The 24,967-nt window shown below is 58.2% G+C and overlaps 1 protein-coding gene across 14 annotated transcripts in view; it reads left to right on the top strand.

Moving 5' to 3' along the window:
* The window catches only part of DLG3 (discs large MAGUK scaffold protein 3), a 76,734-nt gene that overhangs the window by 48,987 nt on the left and 2,780 nt on the right, over positions 1–24,967 (top strand). For 7 of the 14 annotated variants that reach the window (XR_005259879.1, XM_038164505.1, XM_038164504.1 and 4 more), the window contains 17 exons: positions 706–830; positions 1,304–1,473; positions 1,821–1,957; positions 2,267–2,411; positions 2,562–2,721; positions 6,192–6,348; positions 6,722–6,824; positions 12,130–12,244; positions 15,693–15,869; positions 16,545–16,620; positions 17,205–17,304; positions 20,086–20,127; positions 20,839–20,889; positions 21,680–21,781; positions 21,950–22,122; positions 22,686–22,795; positions 23,374–23,465. Coding sequence is in view for 13 of the 14 variants with exons in the window: in XM_038164505.1 (XP_038020433.1) it covers positions 706–830; positions 1,304–1,473; positions 1,821–1,957; positions 2,267–2,411; positions 2,562–2,721; positions 6,192–6,348; positions 6,722–6,824; positions 12,130–12,244; positions 15,693–15,869; positions 16,545–16,620; positions 17,205–17,304; positions 20,086–20,127; positions 20,839–20,889; positions 21,680–21,781; positions 21,950–22,122; positions 22,686–22,795; positions 23,374–23,465 (2,035 nt within the window). In the remaining variant the exon portion in view is untranslated. Of the gene's footprint in view, positions 1–705; positions 831–1,303; positions 1,474–1,820; positions 1,958–2,266; positions 2,412–2,561; positions 2,722–6,191; positions 6,349–6,721; positions 6,825–7,083; positions 7,146–9,915; positions 11,626–12,129; positions 12,245–15,692; positions 15,870–16,544; positions 16,621–17,204; positions 17,305–19,009; positions 19,056–20,085; positions 20,128–20,838; positions 20,890–21,679; positions 21,782–21,949; positions 22,123–22,685; positions 22,796–23,373; positions 23,466–24,967 lie in introns of those variants that run through there. The other 7 variants (XM_038164507.1, XM_038164513.1, XM_038164514.1 and 4 more) reach the window with 4 other exon arrangements.

Genomic DNA, 24,967 nt, shown 5'->3' with positions numbered 1-24,967 from the left:
TGGGAGAGGCGGCACAGGGCCACAGCCACTCAATCCTGAGATTCTGGGGGAATGGCTTGGAGATGAGCTGTGGTCCCTGCATTCCCCTCAGGCATAATTCGGCAGGAGAAGCTCAAGTGATGCTCCAAGCATGTCTGTGAGGAAAAGGAGACAGAACTGGAGAACCCACTCCATCCTGATAGCCACCTCCACGCAAACCTGTAAATTTTGTCATCAGCATTGCTGGTCCCCAGCTGGGCTTTGTGCCAGGGCTACATCCCAGGGTGTAGAGGGGCAGGAGTGGGATGCTGGTGACTGGCACAATCCCCGCTGCTCTGTGCAGCCTGCGGCATCGGTGTCTCCTCTTGGGGAGCAGCCAGCAAGGGCAGGTTTCCTCCACCAAGGACCACCTCCTCTTCCCCCAGCTCCCCGCCTGCCTTCGTCTCTCCGTGGAGACGCGGTGGTGAGGGAGGTCCTCGGCGGCTCCCACTCTCCCTCCATCTGTTCAGTGCTCCACGCTGCTGCGCCGAGCGCTCGGCTGAGGAACGCCAGCCTCTCCTCCGGCCAGCATCCCTCCGCCCCCTGAGCCGGGCACCCCGGGGGGGAATAGCTGCTGTAAGGGCTCCTGCGCCCCAGGCAGAACCGCGGCTGGGGGGAGCCGTTTAAGGAGGGCTGGCAGCAAGCAGTTGTCCGTGGGGGAAAGACACAGCATTTGGTTTCCCACAGGGTAACTCCGGCCTTGGCTTCAGCATAGCGGGAGGCATCGACAACCCGCACATTCCAGATGACCCGGGTATCTTCATCACCAAGATCATCCCCGGGGGAGCGGCAGCCATGGATGGCCGTCTAGGGTGAGTACAGGGCTGGGGGAGCGGCCAGGGTGTCACCCAGGATCTCTGCATGGACCCTCTAGGCCTAACCCCTTTTCCCAATATGGTCCTTGGCCTCCATATGTCTCTTTCCCACAGCCACATCCCCTCAGGACGGGGTTGTCCACCATCGTTGGCCACCAGCCTCCTGTCTGTAGCGACCCATCCTCCCCTCCCTGTATCAGGCTCCTGCTCCCATCCATCCCGCTACAGCTCAAGGCAGGGATCCAGCCTTCCTTCTCATCTCCCATCTCCATCAGGGTTGCACTATAGGGACCAGCTCCACTCTCCCCTGCTTTGGGAGGGACCCTTCTTTCACCCCAGCAAGGCGTGATCTGGCCAGCTTGAGCAGCTCTCATGTGTGTGGCTGGAGGAGGGTGGCACAGGGTGACCAGAGGAGGATGGCATGGGCTGGTAGTTCCCCAGGGATGCTCAGGGCCATCCTGTGCCCACAGGGTGAACGACTGTGTGCTGCGGGTGAACGACGTGGACGTCTCCGAGGTTGTGCACAGCAAAGCTGTGGAGGCCCTGAAGGAAGCAGGCCCTGTGGTGCGGCTCGTGGTGCGCCGCCGGCAGCCCCCCCCGGAGACCATCATGGAGGTTAACCTGATGAAGGGCCCCAAAGGTGAACCCTCTGCTCGCTTGGCCAGGGTGCCCCACTGCCCCCCAGGACAGGGTGGGGTGACCCCTCGGTGCGAGATGTCACGAGATGCAGGGCAGCCTCACGGGGATGTGGGATGCAAGGTGGCACTGCTGCAGTGCAGGATGCTGCAGGGTGGCTGAGCAGCGTGGAATGCTGTGGGACATGGGGTATGGGGCAGACCCACAGTACTGTGCACGGTGGCCAGGCTGGGATGGCCCATTGCCTGCTGGGTTTGGGCAGGGTGTGAAGCCCAGTGAGACGCAGGGGCTGTGGTCTCGGTATATCTATCTGTCTGTCTGTCCCTCACCTGCATTCTCACTCTCCCTCAGGCCTGGGGTTCAGCATTGCAGGGGGCATCGGGAACCAGCACATCCCTGGCGACAACAGCATCTACATCACCAAGATCATCGAGGGAGGTGCTGCCCAGAAGGACGGGCGCCTGCAGATCGGGGACCGGCTGCTTGCGGTAAGCCCCGTGGCCACAGCCAGCTGCGAGGAGAAGCTGAACAGGTCCCACTGTGATGCAGTGTTGATCCTGAGCCCCAGCGCCCGTCCTGCCAGCAGCTTCACTCCTCTTCCCTGGGGCTCCTGCTGGGATGTTGCTGTGGGAGGGCAGGCACAGCAATGGCTGCAGGCAGGAGGGGCAAACTCAAGGTAATGGGCCCATGCCTCTGGAGCCACTGTGGCACCTCCCCTGTGGAACACCACTCCTCCGGGCTGCCCTGGTCCCTGCCCTCCTGCTCAGCCGTGTCACCCAGTCCTTTCCCTCTGGCAGGTGAATAACACAAACCTGCAGGACGTGCGGCACGAGGAGGCGGTGGCCGCCCTGAAGAACACCTCTGACATGGTGTACCTGAAAGTGGCCAAGCCTGGCAACATCCACCTCAACGACATGTACGCGCCCCCTGACTACGCCAGCAGTACGTACGCCGCTGGCCGCGGGCCACTGGCTGGGCACGCGGGGCTGTGGGGCACCTCAGCGTGCTGGGGTGGGGAGCAGGGCTGGGCTGGTCTCTGTGTCCTCATTGTGTATGGATTTCTGCTCCTGATGACCTTCTCCTCCCCTGCAGCCTTCTCAGCCTTGGCTGACAACCACATAAGCCATAACTCCAGTCTGGGCTACCTGGGCAGCGTTGAGAGCAAGCCTGCCTATCCCATCCCTCCCCAGGTGACTCCGTCCCGGTACTCGCCTATCCCTCGGCACATGATTGGAGACGATGACTTCACCAGGTGAGTACCAGGCAGGAGCATCCCTATCATGCTCCTGCTCATTCCCTCCCTTTCCCTCTGTGGTGGCTTGATGTCATCCCCTCATCCCCACTGCCAATGCAGAGCCTTGAAAGGCCATTTGGAGGTGCGTGGTGCAACGCCTGAGGTCCCCACAATGAGCTCTGTGCTCACGCCCGTGACACCAGCCCTGCTGTGTCAGTCTCTGGCTTGCTGCATTCACTCCCACTCCATTCCCTCTCCTATTCTTTCACAAGCCTTACACAACTGCATTTCAGCTTTGCTCTCTTGCTTATTTCACAATACCTGCAATACAAGGTGTTCCCTGCCCTGATGGTGCCATCCAGCAGTGCCACAGGCTGCCAGGATGTCCCCAGGTGGAGCTGTGACAGGGGTGAAGGGCCAGGGGGAGCACAGCCTTGCAAACAAGTGTGGCCCTTCCCATGCTCTCTGAGACTGGCAGCCCAAACCACCTGCACTCAGGTGTAATTCCAATGACTGCCAGCCCCTGGCCTGACAGCCTCCTGTCCAGCCCTGGCACAGCCCCCTTTGCCCCAGTAGAATCCTTTATGTTGCATGAACAGGTTTGTTTCCTGAAGCCAGGAAATAAAGAGGAGCACAAAAAAAAACAAAAAACATTGCTCTGAGCCTAAATGTGGTATAAAACTTCTCCAAAGCCTCAAGCTGAGGATGAGAGAGAGGGACCTGGAAAGTCCTGCTCTACTAGCTGATTCTTACAGCTTACCCTCTTCTTGTCACAGCCTTGGGGCCAGTGCTCTGAATGTCTCTCCCCAGGGCCAGGACTGTAGGGCTTAGGCTGATTAATAAGGATCAGCACTCGACTTAGGCTTAGGGCAGGCTCTGCTGTTTGGAACAAGGTTGCAGGCTGGTTTTAGGAGCGTGCCTACAGTGGAAGATGCAGTGGCTTTGTCCAGGATTCTCCCATTCTGCAGGTCAGTGGTGGATGCTGGAGTGGGAGACCCTGAGTTGCCATCTGCTGTCAGGTCTGCCATCCTCCTGGAGAGTGTCTGTACTCATCTTTGTCACGGGGCTTTCTCACTTCTTGGTGCTCAGCCACAGCTGGGTGTCCCTGCACGCCATGACCTGTGCAGCACTGTCTCCCACCCTCACCCAGCTCTCCCACTGGTCTTGGCACTATCAATGCCAGTTCTGGAGCCTGTTTCTGGCACTGCATCCTTAGCAGGTGTAGCAACTTCTGTGCTGTCAGGGTACAGGGGGATGATGCCACAGGCAGGAGCAGTGCTGTCTGCCATTGCAGTGCACCACAGAAGGGACTGAGTCACAATATTTGGAAAACACACCAGAGACCCTGGTCCCAGCAGGGTGTCCCTTCTTGCATGTGCCAGCATTCCCATTTGTGGATTAGAGAGCAGAAAGAGCAACCCAGCTTAGGCTTAGCCAGTGGCAATGGCACAGTCAGGGCTCAGCAGTGGCTTTCCAGTGACAGCAGCACAGCGATGGCTTGGCACTGGTTCTGTGGTGGCTTTCCAGTGACAGGGGCACAGCGATAGCTCAGCAGTGGCCCTGATGCAGCACGTGCTGGTGGCCACTAGAGGATGGTGCTGCCTTGTGGAAGGCCCCACTGCAGACAGGCTGGCCCCACTGGGCCCGTGTGCCCAGACACAGCCCCCTGCTACCCAACAGATCCACAGCCTGCAGTAGGCTCAGCACTTGGCTCGTGCTTCCCAGGACAGTGCTGAAAGCCTCCTGTGCACTGCTGACCCCCCAGGACAGCTCCATCGCTGCAGGTCTGTTGGCACCAAGGTTGTGCACTGGGACCAGTGTGGTCCAAATGCAACTCACTGGTGTGGGAAAAGGCAGCAGCGGCCCTGAAAAAGGAGCTGTCTCCCATGAGGCTCTTGCCAGCCATTCCTCAGGAAAAGCAGAGGTCCAGTATCCAGCCTCTCCCCTCCCAAGGGCACAGGTGCTGCTTAGATGTGGATGTGACTCTGGTGACCCTCATGTCCTGCAGCACCTAGGGCTGGGAACCAAAGAATCTGTTTTCCACCACAGCAACCCAGACCCAGCACAGCAACCCAGACCCAGCACAGCCCCACAGGATCCCCTCAGCTGCTCTGTGCCGAGGTCTCAGTGTTAACACTGACATTCAGCATGGGATGTGCCTGGAGGATCTGTGTCATGCCTCCTGTGAGGAGGATGGAAGCCAAGAGTGCACATCAGCACTGAGACCTGTGATGTACCTGTCTGGGACTTCATTTCCTCCCCTCATTCTTGTGGGGTCTCTTTGCCTTCCAGCAAACTGTCTGGTCCTCATGAGTGCTGGGGATGCTTCCCCCTACACCGAGTTGAGGATGTGCTTCCTGCACACTGCTTGGGCAGCAGCAAAACCCAAGGGGCAGAGCAAGTTCATCTCCTGCTTGGAGACAGGGTTTGCAAACCCAGAAACCTGACCTGTTTCTTCCCCTGAGAGAGCTCTCTAGCTTTAGGCACAGCTTTGCTGCAGAGGGACTGATGGCTGCAGCTCTCCCTGCCTGCTCACAACTGCCCCTAAGCCAAGCACTGGTAACATCTTGAGGACTTGGGGTTGAGCATCTTTTGACTGAGCATCTCCATGGTTTTCCTGATCTCCTGGTCCGGTGTGTTCCAGCCCCCCACCCCAGTGCCCCAGGGTTCTCTCAGCACAAGTCTGCCAGCATTTTAGGGTGCCTCACTCAGTGCCATGCCTGGGCTCCAGCATCTCTCCTAACACAGCCCAGAGATTTCCCTCTGATACCTGGCAGGTGAGTGGTTGATCAGGCTGCTGAGCTCCAGGTCAGGTCTTTGGTCCTTGTGGTACCCAAGGAAGTGCCCAGGATCCAGCCACAGCAGATGCACTGATGGTCTCTAGTATCATGTTGGCTTACAATCACCACCGGCCTGTGCTAATTGTCTGGCATCATTTATTCCTTATTTCAATCCAGAGCTTGAGCTGGGAGCTACTGTTGTTCCCATCACATTGGTTTTTTCTCCCAGACAAAAACTGATGCAGGAGTTTTGTGATGCCAGGCTGTCTTTCAGCTTTTCCCTGCCTATTATTTGAGCTGTGACAGAATTAAGTCATCGAAAAATTTAGGGCTTCTGTTGAGCTATGCAGGGTCTGTGGCACTGGAGGGGTGCATGAGGCTGGAGGCACACTTGCCGTGCTGTGGAGGGGCTTGATTCCACCCTCCTGGCTCATGGCATCTGATGCCACCATGCAGTTCGGTGTTTCTGTGTGTCATTTCACAGTGGATGCTCTGTCTCTGTCCATGCTGAGTCTCATGTCACTCCACCTGCCACCTCTTCTGGTTTATCAGTCTCTACAGTGCTGAGGGCTGAGTCACACCAGGCTGCACTCAGGCGACTCCAGCCCCACCAATGTGCCAGAAGCCCTAGGCACAGAAGAGCCCGTCACCAGCTTTGCTGCTCCTCACCCTGATGTCTCCCTGTCCCTTATGTGTGTGTCCTTCCAGGGAGCCCCGGAAAATCATCCTGCACAAAGGCTCCACTGGCCTGGGCTTCAACATTGTTGGGGGGGAAGATGGCGAGGGGATCTTTGTGTCCTTCATCCTGGCTGGAGGCCCCGCTGACCTCAGCGGGGAGCTGCGGAGGGGAGACCGTATCCTTTCGGTGAGTCGGAGGGGCACCCACTGCCCCTTCATGGCCTCCCACAGCCCCGGGTGGGCACCTGTCCCCTGCCACCCGAAGTACAGTTCTGTGGGATTCATCCCGGGTGCGGGTGCGTTGGCACGGCCCCGGGGTGCCTGCGGTGGGGGAGCCCTGATGCCTGGGCTGGCCGAGGGCAGGTACCGGGGATGCCGGTACTGGAAGTGCCGGTACCGGGCGTGGTACTGGGGGTGCAGTGGCGGAGTGATGGGGCTCTGAGAGTGTGGGTACCGCGGGTACCGGCGCAGAGGCGGGGCAGCGGGGCCGAGGCGCAGGGCAGACCCCCGTGGTTCGTGCCCCGCGAGTGTGGTTCAGCGGAGCCGCTCTGTCCCGGCAGGTGAACGGCGTGAACCTTCGCAACGCCACCCACGAGCAGGCGGCGGCGGCGCTGAAGCGGGCGGGGCAGACGGTGACCATCATCGCGCAGTACCGGCCCGAAGGTACCGCCACGGGCCGCCGCGGTCGGGACCGGGACCGGGGCCGGGACCGGGACCGAGCGGGACATGCAGATGAGGGGTGTGGCTATGCAGATAAGGTGGTTGTGATATGCAGATGAGGAGGGCGGGGCATGGCAGGCGCGCGGCCGGGAGGCCGGGGCGGGGGGCTGCGGGCGAGGCGCCGCCGGGGGCGTGGCCCGGGGGCGGGGCGGCTGCCGATTGGCCAGCGCGGAGGGGGCGGGGCCGTGCCGTCCCGCCGGCCGTGCCTGCGCGGCTTTGTGTGCGGGCCGGGCGGGTGCGGGGCCGCGGCCGCCCCGCCTGCAGGTGAGCGCCCAGCCCCGCCGGGACACCCCGGCAGCGGGGCCGCGGGGGGCTCCACGGGCCGGGGTCGTCTTCGGGGGACGGGGAAGAGCTCTGCTTGCCGGAGGGCGTCACCGCGAGGCCCGGCTCCGTGGGGTCCCACGGGCCTTGCGGGAGGAACCCCGTGGCCGGGAGAGCTCTGGGGTCCTGGAGGGGGACCACGGTGCGGGCGGGGCTGGAACTGCTGAGGGGCGGGACGTCGCTGCTGAGTTGGGGTTTTTCCCCCCCCCGAGCATCCCACCTGCGGTGCAGCCTTTCGTTATCGCTGGGTTCCGCTTCCCTCGCAGCGGCCGGGGCTGGTGGTCCCGCCGGGGGCAGCGGGAAGGGAGCGGGCAGCTGCCCGCACAAAGCTTCGCTGGGCGGTAGCGCTGGAGCGTGGCCCGTGGGCTGGGAGGGCGAGCGCCGGGAGGGTGCCCCGCCGGCCGGCGGGGCCGGGCTGATCCCGGGGCTGCGGCCGTGCCCGGGGCCGCACCGTGCACGTGCTGGGATGCGGCCGTTCCCGTCCGCTGGAAAACGCGCCTCCCCTGGGCCCCACCGGCTTTCTCCGCCAGCTGCTCTTGTCCTCTCAAGGAGGCCGATGTCCCCCCTAGGCATGCCCTTCACCGCGTGCCGCCTCTGTGGCATCGCTGGGCGAGGTCCCGCTGGTCCCGGTGTCCGCTCTTCCTCCATCCCGTGGCAGAGGCCGCTGGGGTGCGGAGTCATTGGTGCTGCTCAGGGCTCTGCTGTGGGTGTGGGTTCGTTTGTTTTGGCTTTTTTTTTTCTTTCTTTCCAGGAAGCGCTTAATGTTCTCGTATTTCTGGCTCCCTTTGTCACTTGAGATTTGGCAAAGACACCAACCAAGAGTGATTCTTAAATGTCAAACTGGACAAAATGTTTTGAAACCCCCTTAGACCGAGGCGGAAATGTCAGAGTGTTGTAGCTGGTGACTTTCCATGTCGTGATGGTTCCTGGCACGTATGGGCAGCAGCACCCGGCAGAGGGGCTGCAGCCATCCGAGGAGGCAGCGTTGTGGCTTTGGAGTACAGGCTGTTGTGACTTGGAAGTTGCCCTCAGTGCTCCAGAGGCTTGAAGGGCCGGGAGTCATGGAGAAAGATCTCCCTGGTGTGAGCCCCCATTGTGGGGGAGGCTGGACCCGCTCAGCGGCCGTGTGCTCTCAAATGTTTGTCACGTAGAAAGAGCGGGAGAGCTCGGTTGTAGGATGCGAAAGGGGGAGATGCTGGTGGAAAGGGGATTTGAGAAGTTCTTCCCCGCTAGCAGAGGTGGAGGATGGCACCTGTCTCTCATACCTGAGCGTGGGCAGGGCTTGCCTTGGGGTGCTGGATGAGCACAGTGTGCACTGTGTCTGACCTCACTGGGGCTCCAAGGGAGCAGAGAGGCTGCTTGTACAGGTCTCGGGGGATGAGGAGCCCTCCCTGTTTTGTCCTGCCAGACACTAGGAGGGAAAAGAAGCAAAGACCAAACAAAGAAAGGTTAGAAAGAGGAGCTGCTGTCCTGCCTTTCTTCCGAGCACCAGCCCCTTTGACCACTGCTGCCTGCTGTTGGGGAGGGGGAGTGATGGTTCCTCGGAGCTGTGAGGTCTGTTCCCTCTGAGCATTTCTCCCCCTGACCATTGCCTGCTGCTATCACTAGCACTTGGATTTAGCAATTCCCCTTCCTCACACCCCATGCAACAAAGCTTTGAATTCCTCACCTGAAAATACAAAAAGTCACATTATTACCTTTCTCTGAGTCAGACTGTTCAAAGGGGAGTTCCAAGGCTGTGCAATGAGTTCTAAAAGCTTCTGAGCTTTCCCTGTGGCTGTGCTTCCTTCTGCTTTCCTCAGCCTGTGGAGGGAGGTGTCTGTGCAGAGGGAAGGTCTCTGGGGTCAGGATGCTAAAATGCTGGGCTGAAGCTGTCAGTAGTTTTTGCAAGTGGCTGGGCTGAAGCCTGTGACTGGGCATTGCTGGGCTCTGCTGATGGCCTGGCCTGGGCAGAAGTGTTTGGATACAGGGCTTTATGTGTACTCAGGAGTTGCTTTCCAATGTAGCTGCCCTGTCTGCCAGCAGCTTTCCTTTGTGCTGTCTCCTGGTGCCCAGATGCAGACCCAGGGCTTTGTTGGCTCTGCTGGGCGTTTGCAGGTGTGTCACACACGTGTGCTGCTTCTGGGATCCTTGGAGCAAGCAGGTGACCCCTGCCTGTTGATAGTGGTCTGTAGCATGTGCACACTCAGGCATTCCACTCAGCATGGAGCTCACCCCAGGGGACAGAATCTGACCTAGCTCTAGGAACACCCACACCCTGGAAAGGGAAAAGCAGTGGGAGGGTGCAGTGGTGTTTTTATCGAGCTGCTGAGTGAGAAGAGCAAACATCCTGGCACACAGTGCCATGGCACTCGCAGCGAGAGGTGCCAGCTCACCTGTTACATACTTTGCAGTCTTGATAAGCATGTCCTGAACGTGTTGAACACTGTGGGGATCAGCCCTGGCTCACCTCCCTGCTGCTCCCTGGGCTAGCTTCCTGGGAGGGTTTCAGCTGCACAGGAGGTCTTCCAGAGTCAAGGTGCAGAGCCGAGGTGGCCCTAAGTTAGGGAGGAAAGGCAAGAGCACTCCTTGCTGGGGGTGATCTGCTGGTAATTGTCTCAGAGTGTTCCAGTGTGCAGCTTAAAGGGTGCCCATGGCACCTGGCAGTACCCTGTGCTCAGTCCTGGGGTAACCTTGCCTCCCCTGCTCCTCCACTCTCTGCCCTCCCACAGCTGGAGCAAATGTGGGTTGGTGGCTCCTTGCAGACCCTTCCTAGAGCGGGACTGTGTTTGCTCTCTGGGGGTTAAAGCCAGAGCAGCCCCTGTCTCCTTCAGTTTGCCACAGCCAGCCTGGTTTGTGCTTCTTGTCATGTTAGTGGGCTTTGCCCACCCCTCCAAGCAGTGTGACCAGTCCAGCAAAACTAGGAAAGTCCCATTCTGTGGAACGCCCTGGCCGAAATGGAGGCGTTTGAGAACTTTGGGCTGCTTGCAGGGGGATACATACACCATTTCTGGCAGGGCAGTGGCACCCACAAGTTGCCCTTCCAACACCCCCACCCTGATGCTGGGGTGGAGAAGTCTCCTTTTGCCCTGTGTTTTCTGTCCAATCCCAGGCAGTGCATCCTCCACACTTCTTGTGGAGAAGAGTGTTGTGGGAGGAGCGAGTCTGTGCAGCAGGAGCAGCGGTCCCCTCAGTGTGGGGTGTGCAGGGAATCTGTGCCCCCAGCAGGGTTTGCCATGACCTGGCTGGGGACAAGGGTTGTAGTGGTGCTTTCTGGGGGAAACAGCCCTTCTGTACCAAAGAGGTTTAAAAAGAAGCTGTACCCACTTCTGGCAGATCCTCCTATGGGATTCAAGGGCTTTTATGGGTATTGCAGGGCAGAATGAGCTGTGTGGGTCAAGAGATGTGGAGTGGGATGAAGCTCACTTCCCTCTGCCGAGAGCACAGTAAAACCCTGGTGCTGCTTTGGTGGCAGAATTCAGTTTTCTTGTAAAATAAGCATTGCCCATGCCTTGCTGCATCTGTGTTTCGCTCTGCCAGCAGGAAGGCGGGTGAGGCAGTGGGTACCCTTGGCATGGGGCAGCCAGGGGTTCACATAGTCTCCACAATAAGCAACTGACCCTGCCTGGTGTTCCATGGGTGTTACATGGCAGGAGATGGGGTTTCGCATGGAGTTTCTGTGTGCCACTTGGCAGTTTCTGTGTGTATTGCCTTTTTTTTTTCCTCCAATCCTTAAGTAAAACTGTATCTTTGGTAACTGGGTGTAGCAGGGGGATACCCAGGCTGTAGGGCTGGAGAGTCAGGAAATGCCGAGCTTCAGCTGCATCATCTCTTAACCCCAGCCCTGCTTTTGTCTGCACTGACAGTCCATGGGAGAGGGGCTGGCTCCCAAACAAAGCCCACAGAGCATTTCTGAGCAGTGTTGCTGCTCTCCCCATGTGACGTGGCTCCAGAGGCCCAGCACAGCTGTGGCTCTGCTCTGCAGTGAGCACTTGCCTCGACAGCTGAGCTGCCATGCTCCTCTCCTCAGAATTAAAACCCAAGCCACATCTAAACCACTGGGTCGTGGACAAGAATTTCTAGGCAAGTCTTACAGCACAGGTGAGCCTGCTCCTCTCTCACCTGTAACTGCAGGATGTGCCCGAGGAGCAAAATCAAGGATGTGGGGCAAGGTCTGGCAGTGTGGGCTGTGGCAGTGCCAGCAGCTTTCCCGGAGCCACAGTTGCACTTTCCTCATTCAGCCCTCGGTAGGGAGGCCTGGTGCCTCCACCCTCTGCGTGTCAGCCCGACCTTTACACTCGGCTGAAGGTCGGGCTGCTGCAGCGCCGGGTGCTGGGGTGGCGGCTGCTCCTGCCCAGCTGCCTGGCAGGAAGGTTCTGGTGTCTTCTGGAGGGTTCCCCAGCTCTTCCTGCACAGCTCTGCCACTGGGATGTAGAAGCAAAAGGTGAATTCCTCCCCCCTGCTCCTCTTCCAAGGGCGGGGACTTTGTGTTTTGCCTCCCTTTCCCCATTCCTGCTGAGGAGGTCTTTGCTGCCAGCAGGGCGGTAGCTGGGGACTGCCCCAAAGGCTGTGGCTGTTTCTCACTGCTTCAGCTGGTGGGCAGTGGTCTCCTGGAGGGGCTCTTGCTCTCTCTCCATGTTTTGAACTGTCTACAGCTGCTCTGTAGGTCAGCAGCTTGCCAAGTCCTGCCCAGCCATTCCCTCAAGGAGCTGCAGCTCAGCAGCAGTGGAGGTCACAGCAGCCGTCGCCCGAGCTGCTGTGTGGGAAGTTGTGGTGGGGTTGGGAGCAGCTGGAACCCTGCCTGCTCCAGATGCCCCGCCTGGACTCCTGCAGAGTTCTGTCACCTCTTCAGCTTTGTGCGCAGGGACAGGCAGGCTGGTGGGCAAGATGCCTTGTGGGGACCAGCCCTGGGTCACTGTGCCTGCACTGACCAGCCCTGTCCCCGCAGAGTACAGTCGCTTCGAGTCCAAGATCCACGACCTGCGGGAGCAGATGATGAACAGCAGCATGAGCTCCGGCTCCGGCTCACTCCGCACCAGCGAGAAGAGATCGCTCTATGTCCGGTAAGGCCCCGCCTGCTGCTGCAAGGACGGGCACATCCCCGCGGGGCTGCCGGGGCTGGTCACAGCTCAGCCTGGGCTCTGCAGTACCTCGGAGGTCGGCGTGTCGGGGGCCAGGGGGGAGAGTGCCGTGGATGCATCACAAAGCCTGGAGGGTGCAGCAGGGAGAGTGGGGCTTGTGCACTGGCCCGTCAAGGCTGGGTGCTCGCGTGCCTCTCCCAAGGACTGCTCCAGTTTGGAAAGCAGTGGTCTCTACAGAGCCTGGGTGGCTGCTGGCCAGCCCAACACATGGAGGAAAACAGGGAAATGGTGGGCATTCAGCCCTGCTTCTGCCCCTGGCAGCTCGTTGCAGCCTTCAGGGCACTCTCCTGGAACCAGCTAACAGGCTTCTCCTTGTCTCGTCCTGCCATTCCTGTGGCAGGATCTGGCTGGATGGGAGATGAGCTCTTAGGAGGATTATTGCTCTGAGCCCTCAAAGCACTTTTGGTCTGGAGCCAGGTGCAGGACAGGCAGGCAGGGGTTAAACAGCCATGCAGCTCAAACTGCTGCCAGTCCTGTGTGGACGGGACAACCCCTGCCTGCCTCCTGCCACAGCGCCAGTGGGATGAGCGCTAATGAGTAATTTTAACTTGGTAATTAAAATAATCCTGTAAATCCTAACCCTGCACAGCCTGTTGCAGGTGAGGCTGGCAGGAGCAAGGGATGCTTCTTCTCCTTCCCTGTGAGAAGGATGGCAAGGGCCAAGGCTGCATGAGCCTCAGCCTGCATCTCCCACTGCATGGCTGCTCCATGCAGAGAGACTTCAGGCATGGTGGATATGTTGCAAGCCTGGTATGGCAGGAGGGGAGAGCTGCAGCTCTGGGTTCCTGCAGTTCACACCTTCCCACAAGTCTCTACAGGCATCTTGCTTGATTTAGCATCTCAGGGCTTCCTGGGGGTGTGCGACAAGCTGGGTGCAGTGTTGAATAAACATCATCTTGATAGTCCTGCCCTCACTCCCCTGCTGTCCTGTGGACACCTTCATGTGTGGAGGAGGGTTTAGGCTGGGTCCAGCTTGAGTTGAGCCTGTTCTCTGCCTGGAGAGGTGCTCATGTATCAAAGCATTCCTGTGAAACAGAGAGCTCCCTGTTGCCTGCATGCTACTCATAGCATTTCTTAATTCTTGGTGCATCCCTCCCATGGGGCTTTGGAGGCCTCCACAGCACTGTGTCCCCTCACATATACCCAGGTGGAGCTGGGAGCTGGGCTGTGCCTTGCTGAGGGGGTGATCCCAGGGAGAGCTTTTCCGCAGTGTGGCCCATCACAACACTGCTCGACACACGCCCTGCAGACGTGCTTGAAGAGCTGCCGGGTGCCCAGGCTGCCCCAGCCCTTCTGGGCGGGGTAGTTTCAAGCAGGGTTTTCCCGAAACCAGCTGAGCTGCTGCGCTGTGGACAGGACATCAATTACAGGACTTGCTACCCAGCTGCTTGAGTCAGCCCTGTGTGGCTGCATTGCATCTTGTGTGCTGTGGAAGGGCTGGAGCTGGGCACCCCAGTGCCTGCAGGAGCTGATTTGGGGGTGCTGGAGTTTCACGCAGCAAAGGCAGGGGCGAGGCAGGTTCGCGTTCTGCCTGTCGCCTTCCCGCACTGCCGCAGGGCAAAGTCTGCCAGCGCCGGGGCCGTGCTGGGTGGGGATGGAGGTCAGGCAGGCATTGTGCCTGGGCACCAGGAGGAAGCCACGGGAGTCCTTGGCACTGCTTCCCTGCCCTCCAGCCGAGCCATCTGCTCTCCTGGCTGTGCGTGCTGGGAGCTGCCGTCTGCCCCTGCACCCCGGAGGGGCACCGAGCCGCGGTGGGTCCTGCACGCCAGCGCAGCCAGGGGCCGGCCTCCCGGAGCACCGTGCTGGTGGCCAGTGCCTCCTGTGCTGGCTCTGCAGGTGCCCTGCCCCTGCAGAGATCTCGCTGTGCCTGTCCTGGGGCGCCAGTGGCGGAGGAGCATGGGCCCTGTGCGGCGGGCAGGGCTCCTCACAGCCTGCCTGCCTTTGGGAACCGGCCTGACCAGTTCCCCAGGGCCTTGGCCGGCGGCACTGACCTCACAGCGGCCTGTCAGCCACATGCAGCCTTATCTTTTGGCCTGGAGCTGCCTGCAAGGCTTGATTACCTCTGGCCAAAGCACCCTCTGGTGCTCTGCTGCCAGCTCCAGCCTTGCTGCCCTGCAGAGGGAACAGGCACAGGAGCTGCCCCAGCCCTGAGCCAGCTGGGCAAGGAGAACAGATCTGGTGGCTGAATCTATCTGGATGCATAGGACACATTGGGTCAGCCCTTCTTCTTCCCATTCAAGACCCAGTCCCGAGTGCCCTGAAAGTTTCATAGCCCTGCACTCCCCTGGCAGAAATGCCCTCCAAGCTCTGCTGCTCCCCAGGGACATGCCACATAATCCCAAAGCCCTTCCACTTGCAGTGTGCTTTTAGACCGCTTTGGAGTCCCCACAGTGGAAGGGGATAATGAGCAGAACAGAGGATATCTCTCCTGCTTGCAGAAGGTTTATTAGGGCCAGGATTAAACCAGCAGCAAACCAGTGTTTGCAGTGCCTGGGCTCATGCTGGGCTGGGGGCCAGTGGGGCCAGTGTCCCAGGAGCAAATAAAGAGGTTTTGCTGCCAGTACTTTTAGTGACTCATTCCTTTCTTTGTCTTTTTGCAAGTTGTCTGCATCAAAGCAGACACAGTTCGTGTGATCTGACATTAGTAGAATGAGTTGCAGGTGAAGCCTCTGAGAGCAGCTTATGGGTACAGGCTGCAGTGCTGTGTGTGATGTACGTGTTCAGGGAAAGTATTAGTGCTCCTCTAGTAAAAAAACAAAATCTTTTCTATAGCTGGTTAGTTTAATTTTTAAGATGATTTTAAACTAAATAAATTGTCGTCAGGGGAGGTGTTTGGGGGTATGAAAAGGATCCGTTGTGGAAGCAGATGTATGTACTCTGAGATGTATTCCTCCTTCACAGGCTCTGTACATAAATAAAGGCTGTGCTCAATGCCTTGGTGGTCTGGTGGTCTCTGCCTATGCAACCACCCACCAGCAGTGGGGTCTGATGTTCCCCATCCCATTCCCTGGCCCCATAGCCACGGAGGGACTGTTAGCCCTTTCTCAGGCTGCTGCTGTGGGCCTGGCCTGCTCACTAACCACAGACACTTTCAGTGTGGCTCGTGTGCATCCTGCGGCTGAGGTCAGCAGTGAGTTCTCTCAGTCCAGTCTCAGTCACTGTTGTTCCTGCATTGCACTCCTCGGGGCTTGTGCTGAGCCTGCCAGCCGAGGGATGTGCAGGTGGCTGGCAGCACTGCTCACCTTGCCAGGGTTTGGGTTAAATTTTATAAAGTGCCAAGCTGGCAGTGCCCCAGGAGGTTGGCACTGCTGCTGCCCTCGCTGCCTGGCCATGCTCAGAGAAGGCATTGCTGCTCTCTGCTCCTCCTCAGAGCCCTGTTTGACTATGACCGGACCCGGGACAGCTGCTTGCCCAGCCAGGGGCTCAGCTTCTCCTACGGGGATATCCTGCACGTCATCAACGCCTCCGATGACGAGTGGTGGCAGGCCAGGCTCGTCACACCCCATGGCGAGAGCGAGCAGATCGGGGTCATCCCCAGCAAGAAGAGGTGAGTGTCCATCAGCAGGAGCTGTCACACTTGGTGACCCCAAGATTTCCCCAAACTCTGCAAGCCCTGCAGCCGCCGGGGCCCTGCTCAGGCTGGGATCTCCTTGTGGTCCCAGTCCACCTGCCCCTGTGCAGCATGCAGGGCAGCTTGGTTGCAAGATGGGGCTGTGTGCAGGTCTCCCTAGGCAGGAGTTCTCTAAAGCTGGGTGAGACTCCAGGTGAGGAGGGGAGTGGTCAGCCCCCTCTGTGGTCCCTGTGGGGATGGGGAGTTGGTGTTAGCCAGTCTGGGTCTCCGTGTGAAAGCAGAGTCACAGCAGCAAGGGCCGCTCCTTGTGTCCTCTGTCAGTCTGCCCAGCTCTGTAGCCAGGTCCCACTGTGAGGTGGGAAGTCACAAAGAGCAGAGGAGCTGGCTGCTGCTGCCTTCAGGTCCGCAAAGCCAGCCTTGAGTCTGTCCTCCATCCCTGTTGGGAAGGCTGGCTTGGCTCCTCTCCTGCTGCTGCCGACGCTGGCCTGGGCCAGACCCTGGGCAGACAGATCCACATCTGACCCTCCCTTGGAAGGAGCTTCCATTTGCCGATGGGGCCACCACCCGAGGGTGCCTTTAGCTGCCTGAGGAGCCACATGGGCAGCGTGGAGGGCACATGGATGTGACTAGCAACTCTTTCTCTCCTGTCAGGGTGGAAAAGAAGGAGAGAGCACGGTTGAAAACAGTGAAGTTCCACGCCAGGACTGGCATGATTGAGTCCAACAGGGTAAGTGCTGATCTGGGGCTCAGCGGGGCACCTGGAACTGGTAACTGAGGGCAGGACGAGTCCCAGCAGCAGAAGCTCCTCATGAGGCACCTCAAACAATCCCAAGGCAAAGAGCTGTGTGACTGGACCTGCCCCAGGCCCACATCTGCTTGGCACAAACCCTCTGTGAATATGCAGTGATTGAGCAGAGGAGCCCAGGATGGTGTGAAAGCACTGAGAAGGACCCATGTTTGGAGTGATGGGGTGGCAGAGCTCATGGCTTGGAGCTGCCTGCAGGCAGCTGGTGAAGGTAGCTGCCCTCACACCTCACAAGCAGTGCCTAACAGGCCAACAAGCAAGGAAGAACAGCCTGGCTACCCCTTCAGAGCTACTGACTGCCCCATCAGCTTCCCAGCATCCCTACCACATGTTTTTCTCCATGCTTAATTTTTTTTCCTGCATTACAGTTCTCATGTAATCTCCATGATTTCATTTGAGGGTGACTGCCCTGACACAGCTCCGCATTGTCTCTTCATTTTAATTTTCCCCACGTGTGTTAAACACCATTGTTTTTTCTGTCCTCCTTCCATCTCCATGTTCTTCAGTCGATCAAAACGAAACGTAAAAAGAGTTTTCGCCTCTCTCGAAAGTTCCCATTTTACAAGAGCAAAGAGAACCTGGCCCAGGAGAGCAGCGGACAGGAACGTAAGTAGCAGCTGGCCAGAGAGGGCAAGCCTGCACCCCTCAGGTTCCCTGCCCCGAGGGAAGAGATTCAGCACGTTTCCATAGCCAGGGGTCCTGGCACCTGCCTGTATTCAGGTCTGTGCTCCACAGTCGTGCCAGCAGCTAGGGAGAAACTGGAGCTTGAAATGAAAGCAATAGCTGCAGTCTGGCACTCTCTTCCTTTCTCTCATGTTCAGTGTCTTCATCTTTTCATCCAACTTTACACCCACCCAACTCCCTGCTCTGCCCCCCTGCTCTCCACCCTTTGCTGCAGGCTCTGCTCCCTCCCTCTGCCTGCTTCCCTCCAAGTGAGGGGCTGGCTGCCTCCTGCAGAGCTTCTCCTGTCCCTGCCAGGGCTCAGCGCCTGGGGAAGTCCCAGCTCCATCTTCCCTAGAAGCGACTTACAGCTTCACATTCCCGCTGGAGAGCCCTTCCCAGCGGGAATCCTTCCAGGGTTAAGCCCTGTGGACACGGGCAAGCCATGACCCTGCTGCCCACCCACGACCGAGGCACATCTTTGGTAGTTGGCTACAGGTGTTGGGGGTCCACAGCTCTCACCACCCTGGGATTCCCAGTAAAGGCGAGGCATTTATCTTGATGCCACAAATTCTGATGTGGGCAGCACTGGAACTGCTCACCAAACCCAATCCCTCCTCTGAGTGCTGAGCTGCATCCACTCCTTGGGCAAGCATCCAGGCTGGCAGTGCCCACACCTCTGGAAAGGGGTGGTGGACAAGGCAGAGCTGTGTCTGTGCCCCAGTGCCAGCACAGCAAGCACATCTCCTGCCCTCTGGGGCTGTCTTGGGTGTCATACGGAGGCAGGAGTTGCTGCTGGGCTGCTCCAAGGGCTTCCTGCATCCCTGTGCTGCCCATGAGAGCCTGGTGCCAGCTTCCAGTGATTTTAGCAGACAGCACAAGCCTCTGGCCCGTGCTGAAGGTTGTCTGTGTGTCTGCCTGTCTCTAGTAGTGCCTGCACATGGCTGGGATCCAGTGAGATCCGTGCTGAACCTGGGGCTCGCGTTTGGCTGCCCTGCAGTGAGATGACACAGCGTGGGGATGGGGCAGGCCACTCTCTACCTGCCTGTGTCACAGACACACAGCTCCCTCCCTGTGCTCTGCCCCTGTCCATCCCAGCTTGCAGTGGGGGGACTCTGCCTCACATTTCCACAGCCTGTGCAAGCATTGTGGTGTGGGGCAGCTGACACACACAGCCGGGGAAAAATGTGTCCTCCTGCCACGTGTTATGGGACTGTGTGCTGTGCCTGGCCCCAGAGTGGCCAGGCTCTGCTGGGGAGGCACGGAGCCACCGTGCCCTGCCACTACACTCCACGAGGAGAAACACTTCAGCCCCTGTGCCAGCAGCTCAGGGCTGCAACTGCTTGCTGCCAGCCGATGCTGCTGTGGCTGCCCTGCCCTCCCCAGGCCCAGGGTGCCTCCCGAGGGCTCTTTGGCAGAGAGGGTGAGCTTGGGGGGTGGAGGGGGTCCAGCTAGACAAGGCAAGATGTTGGCAGCGGGCTGATGGTGTCAGCTCTGAAGATATTTAACCTCACTTGCAGTTGCAGCTCTGGGCCGTTCTGCACTCCTGTCACTAATGCTGGTCTGGCTCTGTCTCCCCCATCCCTCTGACTCCCCTTTCCTGCACTGTCTTCTCTCCCCCTCTCCCCCTTCTTGCTGTCTGTGAAATCAGGACTTCCCTGGGTTAAGTGACGATTATTATGGAGCAAAGAACCTGAGTAAGTTGAATTCCAACGCACATTGTTCCCTCTCTGTGGCTGGCGGTGCCTGGGGCGTGGCTGGCTGGGCTCTGGCCGGGGCAGCTGTGCTTCCCTGGCTCAGGGCAGGAGGAGCCCGGGTGCTGCTCCACTGCCGGGACCGCGTGTGGTGGAGGCTGCTGCGGGGCTTGAGGTGCCACTGCTGCAAGTGGGACGGGATGGGGGAGCTTGCGTGGGGGTGATGGCCATGCCCTAAGTGCCTGCTGCGCCTCCTCATCCTCTTCTTCCTGCTCCTGGCTGGATTGGTCGGTGCTTTAGCACTCGGAGCCACTTCCAGTGTGGGTGGGAAGTGGCCGAGGTGGGCCTGCTCTGAACGGGGTGGATGACAACATTTTGAGGTGTTCCCACGTTTCTCTGGGTTACCACATATGCAGAACTGCAGAATAATGATTGGAGTCCCACGGGCTTCTCAGCTGGGGCATGAGTTCCCTGCCAAGCTCCGCACCCCCGGCCAGTGCAGAGCCTGACTGGGGCAGGCAGCGGCCAGCAAGCCTCTGTGGGGTGATCGCAGCACTAGGATCAGCCTGAGCAAGCAAAGCCCCAAACTCTGTCCCATTCTGTCACTGTCTTGTCTCTGTGCGTCCCAGCCCCATGCCCAGAGGTAGGCTCCCCCATCCCTGTGCCAGCACAGCCATGCCCTCCCCTGCCCGCCGTGTGCATGCTGCACCTGCTCCCCTGCCAGCATTCTCCTCCCCGTGCACTCCACTTTCCCTCGGCCTGGGAAGCCTTCCCATCTGCCAGGCAGGCCCTCCTGGCCTCTCTGTCTTCTCCTGGAAGCATCCCCCTGCATGTCCCCGGGTTCCCAGCCAAGGGTGAAAGATGCCGCCCTTGCCCATGTGGCACAGACTCGTCCCAGTGGGTGCTGGGCTGCAGGTTTTTCGGGAGGCCAGCGCTGTCCTGCCCTCGGTCAGTAGTGCTGGGTGACAGCCGGGTGCCCCCGTGCCTCCTGCCCAGGCTCCTTCTGAAGGGGATCTCTCTGGTTGCTTTGCAGAGGGCGTGACATCAAACACCAGTGACAGCGAGAGCAGTTCCAGTAAGTGTGTGTGCACCTGCTCTCCCGCCCCGTGTCCGTGTGTGTGTGTGTCCCTGTGTGAGTGTGCATGTCTGGGCACGTCCATCTTGTCTTGTCCCAGTGGCGGTTCTGTTCGGAGGCTGGTCCTTCCTGCTGGTGACACAGATGCTGCGGCCAGCTCCCTCCTCAGAGCCAGGGAGAGCAGGGGCGGGGAGTAGGAATGAGCCTGCCTGCTTCACTGCTCTCTCCTGGCTGCACGGCTCTGCTCCAGGGCAGGGTGGTGGGTTCCCAGTCCATGGTGATCCCTCATCCTCAGTGCCTGCTACAGGAAGCAATGGCCAGAGGCCGAGCCTGTAGCATAGATGGCTCCTGGAGCCCAAGCTGCTACAAGAGTATGGGATCCAGCTGCAATAGATACTCCCTTTGTCCCCAGAAGGTCCTCTAAATACCTGCAGGGAGGACACAACATCCCAATGGGCTGGGAGCCCGCAGCAGTGGGGGAGGGAAAGAGGAGGCTTGACCCAGAGCTGGGACATGAATAATTAAAATGGCTCAAGGGCGCATAACTGCATGCCCGTCATGCTTCACATCTGTGGGTGGAGTGATGGGGACAGCCTGGAGTGTCCCCAGAGCTGTGGGAGGCTGAAGGGGCAGGAGCCAGCTCCTCAGAGCTGCAGAGGGGCTGAAGAGCTGCAGCAAGTGCTCACCTACCTCCCCCTGGCTCTGTTGCAGAAGGACAAGAGGACACCATCCTGTCGTATGAGCCAGTGACGCGGCAAGAAAGTAAGTCCTGAGCTGAAGTGCCCCTTGCCCACCGCAGTGGGGCCACCTGTGTCCCCAGCACAGCCAGGGGGTCTGGTGTGCCGTCCCCTCCTGCCACAGCAGCAGGGCACTGGGTGGATGCAAGAGAAGTCCCGTGTGTTGCGTGCAGCAGAGGAGCCAGGTGTGCACCAGGCTTTCCCTGGCCTCCACTGCCCAGTTTTAATCAACAGAAAAGATTTGTGTCTGCAAGACCAAGGGAGAGATCCAGAGCTAAAACTGAGCTGGGCTTTAGTCCTTGGCTGAGGACGGGATTATCCCTTCCTGCCTCAGACCAGGTCCCTGCTCCAGAGCAACCCTCACCAGCCACAGCCCGCATCCTTTAACCCTGCTTGGTGCTCAAACCCTGCAGGCCCTTTTACAGGTTGAATAGTCCCAGCCTCAGTGGTCTGTCCTTGCCAGGAGCTGGATCTGACTCTTAGGCTCCCATCACTCCCCCAGCTCCATGGCATCCTCGCCCAGCTGTCCTGGTTGCCTGGCTCCTGCCCAAGCAAAGGAGCAGCTTTGCTGATCCACGACCCTGGAGACCTGCAGAACCTTCCCTGGGGCCACGCAGATGGTTTGGGTCAGATGGGAAGGACATGTTGACCGTGACCAGGAGGAGATAAACTCGCACGGAGGAGGCACCTTTGGGTGCCCATTTGAGCAAGAGCACCCGCTGCCAGCAGGGAGAGGGCAGGTCGAGGCCAAAAGTGGCAGTAGGGTCAGCTGCCTGCAGCACAGATGGGGCTCAGGTTGTGGCTCTTGTTTGCAGTTCACTATGCGAGGCCAGTGATCATCCTGGGCCCGACAAAGGACCGAATTAACGATGACCTCATCTCGGAATTCCCACACAAGTTTGGTTCCTGCGTGCCCCGTAAGTCCCAGCTCGGTGTCCTTTCTGGAGGGAGAGGAGAGGGGTGGCTCTGCTCCTTGCAGGATCTTGCCTGTGGCTTGGAGAGGGCGCTGGGAGCACGGGTGGGTCTTGTCCCTCCTGGTTTGTGGTGTCACTCTGGGCTCACTCTTGGTTCCCACTCTCCTCCAGACACCACCAGGCCTCGGCGCGAGAACGAGGTGGATGGTCAGGACTACCACTTTGTGGTATCCCGGGAGCAGATGGAGAAAGACATCCAGGACAACAAGTTCATAGAGGCTGGGCAGTTCAATGACAATCTCTATGGGACCAGCATCCAGTCTGTGCGAGCGGTGGCAGAGCGGGTGAGTGTCACCTGCCATTCCTGGGACTGGGATGCATACAGCCTGAACCCACACGCATTCAGCAGCTCCCCTCCTTTCCCCATGGTGTTAATCAAGGGCTGTAACCACATTAAGCAAGCACATCAGGATCCTCACCTCCCTCCAGAGTCCTGCCAAGCCATGTGGCTGCTTTTCTCAGCTGTGTTACTTTACCTCAGCCTGGTACCTCTGTCATCCAAACTCCACCCAAAAGCCTGGCATGGTGGCCCACCTTTGTGCTCAGGAGCTCACAGGATGGAGATACCTGGGTGCCCTCAAAGCAACAGCTTTCCTCTGGAGGAGTCCTAGAGCTGCCCAGGGCTTATAGTTTCACATGTCCAGACAAAGGCTCAGCCCCTTTTTGCATTGTTGCTGTCCTGCCCTGAGCAAGCAGGAATGCGAGGCCATTGGAAGCTGGCTTGTGTCTCAGGAGCGGGGTTCATTTCTGTGGCTCCTCCCTTTCCAAGCACATCTGTATGAGCAAGCTGTTTCCCACACAGAGTAGACTGTGTGGGTAGGTCTGATCCTGCTTGTCTCCTTTCCAGGGGAAGCACTGCATCCTGGATGTGTCTGGCAATGCTATCAAGAGGTTGCGACAAGCACAACTTTATCCCATTGCCATTTTCATCAAACCAAAATCCATTGAAGCCCTCATGTAAGTGCAGCACCGTGTTCTGTGCCTCTCCAGCTGCTTGTCCTGCTGCTCCTGGCCCTGGGTAGAGCAGGCTGGAAAGAATGTGAGAGCTGAGCAAGCAACTCTTCTGAGCAGCAGCAGCAGAGAGTATTATCTGTGAGGAGAGTCAACAGCTTGAGACTGACCCTGAGATCAGAAGAAATTCTGCTGGCACCTAGGGGCCTGGGAAAAGCCCTTCTCAAGTCAGAAGGGGTCATATTGCTTATTTCTATGTTTTACGAAGATGAGAAACCCTAGGCGAGCAGGGAGACTTCTGCAGTGGTCTCACAAGTTTAAGGGATTGTCTGAGTTTGAATTCCCTTCCATGCTGTGGTGCAGGGGGGGTGGGGTAGTGGGAAGAACTGGTGGAAGTTGAGATGAAGTGCCAAGGCAGCCTGGAGTCTGTGGGGAAGGGGGCTGCCTTTGGGAGCTGGGTCCTGCACAGCCTCCATTCCTGTGAGCAGAGGATTCCCAGGCACCCTGGCTCTGTGGGCTATTTTTGCTTCTGTTCATTGCTAAGAAAAAGAGCTAAAAAGTTTCTTAATTTTTGTTTGTGGCAGGGAGATGAACCGGAGACAGACATATGAACAGGCCAACAAGGTCTTTGACAAAGCCATGAAACTTGAGCAAGAGTTTGGAGAATATTTTACAGGTGAGTGTCCTGAGCAAGCTTTTATCTGATTTACTTCATTTTTCCATCCAGCAGCTGTGACCTCTCTACCAGCACTGTCCTGCTACAGGGTCATGGGAAAATGTCCAGCTTCATCAAAGCAAAAAAGAAATGGCATTTTGCCAGGAGGGCTCTGCAAGGGGACTGCTCCAAGATCAGTGGATAGGAGTAAACCAGTCACAGAGGAGGAGACAAGTTGTCAGGCAGGATTTTCTGAGTTTGTGAAAGCTTATCACCAACTTCAACAATAATAAAAATCTTAAAATCCCCGAGCAGGGGAAGCACAGGGTTTCAGAGTGCTTGCTACAAGTCTACAGGAAGTAAACTCCCTGCTTGGGAGAAAAGGGGAGCTTTTTCAAAAAGAGAAAAGAGACGTTTCTAAAGAGGAAAGATAAAAAATTAGTGACCTAAATGGTGGAGACAGTCCTGAGTTATTACAAAACATCTGCCCAAAAAGACTGGAAGTTTGGCTTGCTTCCTAAGTAGTCTTTGCTCAAGAGCCAGTCAGGGGTTGCTGACACTTTGTGCCTGCTGAGATGAACTGCTCATGACACAGGCATCCTGTGCATTAAGGAACTGATGTTTGTAACATGATGAATTCTGGAAAATCACAGGCAGGTGAAGAGGCAGAGGAACTGGTCTTCCATCCTTTTTCCAGTGCAATAGCTGTTTCTTCTGAAGTTGAAGAATGATAATGTTGCCAAATTGTGCATTACCCACCTAACAGCCACTTGGAAAAACCCAAGTAGGATGTTTTCCAAAAATTTATTTCAGCTGGGTAAATACTGGGGTACAAACATGGTGAGCTTTCCCCAGACCTCTTGTCCTGCGCTTCAGAGCTGCTGGCTGTTTTTCCAGGAAGACATGCCACAGTTTTGCTGGCCCTCAACATACCATTGTGCACTTGGAGGGCAAGTTTGATGTTGACCTGTGAAAAAGGAATGCTGTTGGCTGAAATGTGTTGAAAGAACAGGGTAATGGGCAGAGAGATGGTCACTGCCACAGGTTCTGTGCCAGCAACTTAGAATGAGGGAGCAGAGATGCTGGAGGATGGTCCGGCTGGCTTACAAAGGCAGGCTTTGGCCTGAAAGCTTTGGCCCTTCTTGAGCATCTTGCTGTGATGTAAGCAGCACAGCGGAGGGCAGGACAGGGCAGGGATTGCTGCTGGGACCCTTTCCCAGCCTGAGAGCTCTGTGTTCCCACCCTGCAGCACAAGAGGCAAGCAGGAGGGGCCCTCAGCAGCCGGCCAGAAGGAAAACCAGAGGGAAGGGATGAAGCTGGCACCTTGGGGTGGGTGCTTGGTGCACCCCATGAGCTGCCCCAGCCCTGCCTTCCCTGGCTCTGGTCAGCGCTGCCGTGGCGCTGCCAGCCCCGGTGCCTGACACAGCGTGCAAAGCGGATTAGCAGCCTGGTGTGGAGAGCCTAGCCAGCCCTGCACACAGCCAGGAGCTCTGCCAGCTGGGATCAGCACTGGCTAATCCCCA

The sequence above is a fragment of the Motacilla alba genome, chromosome 4A (genome assembly GCF_015832195.1).
Source record: "Motacilla alba alba isolate MOTALB_02 chromosome 4A, Motacilla_alba_V1.0_pri, whole genome shotgun sequence".
Taxonomy (NCBI): domain Eukaryota; kingdom Metazoa; phylum Chordata; class Aves; order Passeriformes; family Motacillidae; genus Motacilla; species Motacilla alba.
This window is presented reverse-complemented; position numbering and strand designations above follow the sequence as displayed.